Source organism: Nematostella vectensis, chromosome 9 (assembly GCF_932526225.1).
Source record: "Nematostella vectensis chromosome 9, jaNemVect1.1, whole genome shotgun sequence".
NCBI lineage: Eukaryota > Metazoa > Cnidaria > Anthozoa > Actiniaria > Edwardsiidae > Nematostella > Nematostella vectensis.
Window position 1 is genome coordinate 8,203,788 of NC_064042.1, and position 4,892 is coordinate 8,208,679.

Sequence of the window (4,892 nt, forward strand, 5' to 3'; positions counted from 1 at the left end):
CCTCTTCATTTTATCATTGAAACTTTTTTTTGTTATGGTTCTTGGAGGATTTGCACCGTATTGCACATTAGTAGCTAGGTTGTACATCCAAAAAATAATATTTAGAGATAAGTGATCAGACCAAATAAAATAAGCCAATCCCCGAATAAGTGGCACATGCGCAGTGGCGTGAGGCCACGCCCCTGACAACGCCGTACAGGCGCGTTCCCAGGATTGGCCGAGAGGGGTGCGCAGTCATAGGTGGCGGCCAAGGGGAGGCGCACGCTCACCCTGCGCACCCACCTGTGTACGCGCCTGGCCGTACGCCAGTAAGTAAATAAAAATACAATAGCAAACATTGCAAATCTATATTCTTTTCATTTGTTCGGACCTCTTGGCCAGATGCAAGGGGTTACCCCATGGCTACTGACTGACCTGTGGAAGCTGTTTGGTCTGTTATTATTGAAAAAAAAAGGATTAGTCATATAATCCATTTGAATCTCGCACACACATCGCTACAACGCAACCACGATTTTTTATTCAGTACCCATCTATTCAAGCATTTGTGTTCTAAGATTAAAAGGCGGGAATGCCTCGATCGACGGAGACGAGAGTCAGCGAAAGTCGATAACGGTTCCAACTCTATGACCGTTTGACCGTGCACTTTCACGCACTCTCATCGACTCTCATTCATCCTAAACATGTTCAAATTCGAAATGAGAGCTGATCAGAGCTGTCATCGTTTGATCCACGTGAATAAGAGTTAATTAGAGTATTTCGGTCAGCAGTTCTCACAACAAGTGAATTCAAGGTGTAATTATAGATTCTTTGATTAAAACGTGATCACTCTCATCAAAATCCGTTTGATCGCAACTCTGGGAGAGCTAGGAAAGTTTGGGACTCTCATCGTCTCTCATCAACTATCACCTTCGTCTGAAAGATAGTTCTGCAAAGCAATTTCCTATCTTTTTACATCTCGTCGCACATAATGGAGAGCAAAGTTTATCTGTTTATCAACCAATCCGCCTGATTGTCTATAACGTTGTTTCTTTGTATCGACTAAGAGTTGTTGTGGTGCTTGTAAGAGACACAATCTCAACACCAAAGTCATGCGAAGAAACAAGGCGTTCTTCTTTTTTAATCCTACACCTCGCGTACGCGCGAAGTCTCTTCCATACATGCGCGTATGCCGAGCGAAAACTGCGACTCAATAAAAAATAAACGCAGGGCTTGGCTGCTGCGTGGAGGATAATAAAAACAATGGAAATATTGAAAAGAACAAGGTATTTCTCGAGAGTCAGTGTGTTTGGAAAAAATGAAAAGATAAATCGAAGTAATGTTACTGGGACCATAGTGATTGCAAAAATACCGACAACAGGAAGGTGAATGCGACTGATCGAATCGAGCTGTTCTCTTACAGCTTCTTCCTCCTCAAGCAAAGCAGAGCTAAGCGAGTTGAACTGTGTTCGTATGCGCCTTCGCGCGCGTTTGTGTCTGTTCGCGAAGAGTTCTTTGCGCCTCGAGGCTCGAAAGTAGGTCCAAGCTATAATGCACACAGGTACAAAATAAAGAGTGAAAAGAAGTGTAAAGGAATGCAGCTTAGCAGCTAGACTGTTCATGCTTCCTGTAGCCGACCATTCAAGGTAGCACATTTTCTTCCCGCAAAGAGTTTGTAATGTGCTCGAGAAAAATAGCGGTAGGGAATATACGAAAAATGCAATAATCCATATAGTGGTCACAATCCGCCAATTTTGCCAGTTCTCACGGCTTGGAGCCCAAATGTTATTGTTCCTTTTGAAAATTCGGTACCTTTCAATCGAGATAGCCACAACAGACCAAATCGAGACTGCATAAAAAGCTTCACAAAATGGATAAAAAACTTTGCATCCCGCAGCTCCGAATGTCCATTCATTGATCGCTTCTTGCTCCTTTGCGACAGCAAAAGGAAAACACACCAGAAGAATGCCTAAGTCTGCTAAAGCGAGACTTCTGATCAGGCCAATGACTCGTCGGTTTATTCTGAGGTGCTCAGCTTGTAGTAGACATACAAAGAGATTCCCAATGATGCCAAGGAGTGCAAGAAGAGATTCGGTTGAGATTCGACTGAATTTGACCCCATCGGATTCATAGATGTATTGTGCATTTATATCACAGGAAATATTTCCCTCAGAATCCAGCGGAAATAGTTTGTTGACAGAAACCTCAGCATTCCACGGCTGCATATTTGTTGTAAACACGCCTTATGGAAGAATAAAGTGCCTATGGAAATAAGAGATCAGTCAGACGCATAAACAGAATTGCGACCTTTTCTCTCACACTTGTAAGTCAATCTGGTTGTGTGGTTGGCGTGCTGTGACAGGCTAGAATATCACGCCAAATAACAATAAACAAGATCTTGCTTGGGCAAAATATTTGGCATTACAAACAGCTACACCATGTATGTCACAGACAAAACTTTCACTACCTTTATTACATGCTAAAACAACTTCATTGAAAGACTATCACAATTTTAACACTTCCGAGTGCGAAAGTGACTTTAACTTTACATAAGTAATATTCCTGAATTGATGCCACAAAGTGGTTTTCAATTAATTACCTTCTCGCTTGGCCGCTTTACCTTCGGGTTCTGTGATCCGTTTCTCTAGGTCTACATCAGAAATCGAATACCGTTTTGGCAAGGGAACATCTTCTAATCAAGAGCTAACCTTTCATCAAGGTGTAGCACCTAGGAATACTATACATTTAAGGCCAGCGACCCCAGCTGCGTGTAGTATGATGTCGAGAGACTGAACTGTCTTGACAAATAAAGTACGGTATAATCTACACCCAGTACGAGACGCGGAAAAGGAAACGAAACCAACCACTTTTCCTGAAGTTTATATGAGGCAGAACGTTTTCTCTTACATGCTGTAATGAAACCTGTATTTGTTCAGTATGGCATTAAATGACGTAGGAATTCGATTTCACGGTCAAAAAATGCAATAATTTAATCTCTTTTGTCAATTTAACAATTAGCATATGTACGGCAATTTTGGGCCGGGAAATGATTTCACCAACTGGTTTGAAATATCTATTTGGAGAAAAGGTCAGCAATGATTAAGACTCGCTGTGTGCGAGCATCTGCAGTGTTAGAAAATGTGTAGTGAATGTTATCACGAGGACTCAGTGCCCACGAGGGAGACTAAACAAGCGTCTACGGGCAATAAATCGTTGATTTAATCTTAATGAGCTTTTATTTCACGCAGATAGAGATCACATCAGCTGTAGTTGCAGACACTCCAAATAATTTAATTTTTTAATTTATTTTTTTTAAAGCTGATATGTTGTTTTTATCAGTTGATAACGATATTATTATGATTATTGTTATTATGATTATGATTGTGATTATCATAATTATTATTATTTCAATACTATTTTTTATTATTTTTATTATTATTTTTATTATTATTATCAATATCATACACTCAAGGAAACCCCGAATGAGGGTTCGGGTTAGAGTGGATTTTCAGTTCTCCGAATAACAAAATGAATCCACAGGTAGCCCAAGCTCTTTATTTGTCCCTAATGAAAAACAAATTTAGTGAAAACAAGAGAGCATACGATATCTTATGCTCTCTTGGTGAAAAATAAAAATATGAAAAAAACATGTTGAAAAAACGTGTGTTCTAGTGTTCTGTTTGTGTTCATGTTAACTTTTTGCGTGTTCCCTGGTGTCCAAATCGTGAATATTGAATCTTGAAAAGGCGCTTTAATTCTGCCATAAGAACACGCAAAAAGTAAACATAAACACAACACTAGACTACACGTCTTTTCAACAAGTTTTTTTTTTAATTTTTCACACTATGTTTGTTTTTCGCACTATGTCTACCGTTAATTATAAATAGGGACAAATAGATTGGGCTAACAAACTGTGATAAATCACGAGAGTCATTAGAACGTCGGGGAACCGATAGATGTTTTAGGCCATATAAAAAATATTTCGATTTCTTCCTCGAGAGAATGTGGGCGGTTTTAATTTATTTATTTGTCTTAACTTAATACACTCTTTTCTTATATAAGTACCTTTTTACAAGAACCAACCTTTTCCTGCGGTTTATATGTGGCAGAACGTTTTCTCTTACATGCTGTAATGAAACCTGAACGTCCAGCCTGAGATTCACCAGATTTTAAGAACATGCTAAGAACACGTCAAGGCTCGGATAGCAGAAAAGATTTTATTTTTTAGTCCTGATGTGTTATAAAATACAGAATAAAATTGTGCTCATAGTAACAACCTTATTATTGCTATTTATCATTAGTGTTTATTTTCTTCCTCATAATTCATTAGGCATTATATTCTTAAACAAACTCAAATTTATTAAGAACATATTCAGCCTTAAAACGTCCCAAAAATGGCCAAGTCCAACTGATAATTAGACGTTCTTATAAAAGAAGTGTATTTAGGCTTTTCGCGGTGGAGTAAAAGGTCATAGACGATCCTTTTTAGTACCAAGTGAAAGGGTTTACCGGACACAACTTTCTATGAATGGCGTTAAGCTTTTTGCCGTCTCTTGTTATCGAAGAGCGTTAAGCGCAAAACTCGCATGATTCTAAAGGTTTATACATAGAAAGGCCCGACAACTATTTATGTGCATTATTATCTTTCTCTACTGCTTTTCCATCCGTGATATTCACTTTCCTGCCAATTGGGTATAGGGCCATACACCTATTAGCGATTTGGCCCTAAGGCTCGATTTGGGGCGTCCTCGGGTACCCAGGGCGTCCTCGGGTACCCAGGGCGTCGAGGTCAACGTAACGAGGCGCGAGAACGAGGCGGCGAGGTGGCGGCAGAGAAGAGAAAGGAAGGAGTCTCGCTCCTTCCGGATACTTGTGGAAATTTTTAAAGTAAAACGTGCAAATGAAGAATACAGCTC

General features: G+C 39.7%; 1 protein-coding gene across 1 annotated transcript; it reads right to left on the reverse strand.

Moving 5' to 3' along the window:
- Nucleotides 1–333: 333 nt before the first annotated feature.
- Nucleotides 334–2,923, reverse strand: LOC5515462 (neuropeptide Y receptor type 1). Its single transcript, XM_001635481.3, has 2 exons — nt 2,576–2,923; nt 334–2,238 (listed from the first exon to the last, which is right to left on the reverse strand). The coding sequence occupies exon 2, from the start codon at nt 2,199–2,201 to the stop codon at nt 1,014–1,016; it is 1,188 nt and encodes a 395-aa protein (XP_001635531.2). The 5' UTR covers nt 2,202–2,238; nt 2,576–2,923; the 3' UTR covers nt 334–1,013.
- Nucleotides 2,924–4,892: the final 1,969 nt, after the last annotated feature.

Bases quoted from the DNA above. Each gene is read 5' to 3' on its own strand.
- LOC5515462 (XM_001635481.3), bottom strand. From the start codon at position 2,201: ATGCAGCCGTGGAATGCTGAGGTTTCTGTCAACAAACTATTTCCGCTG.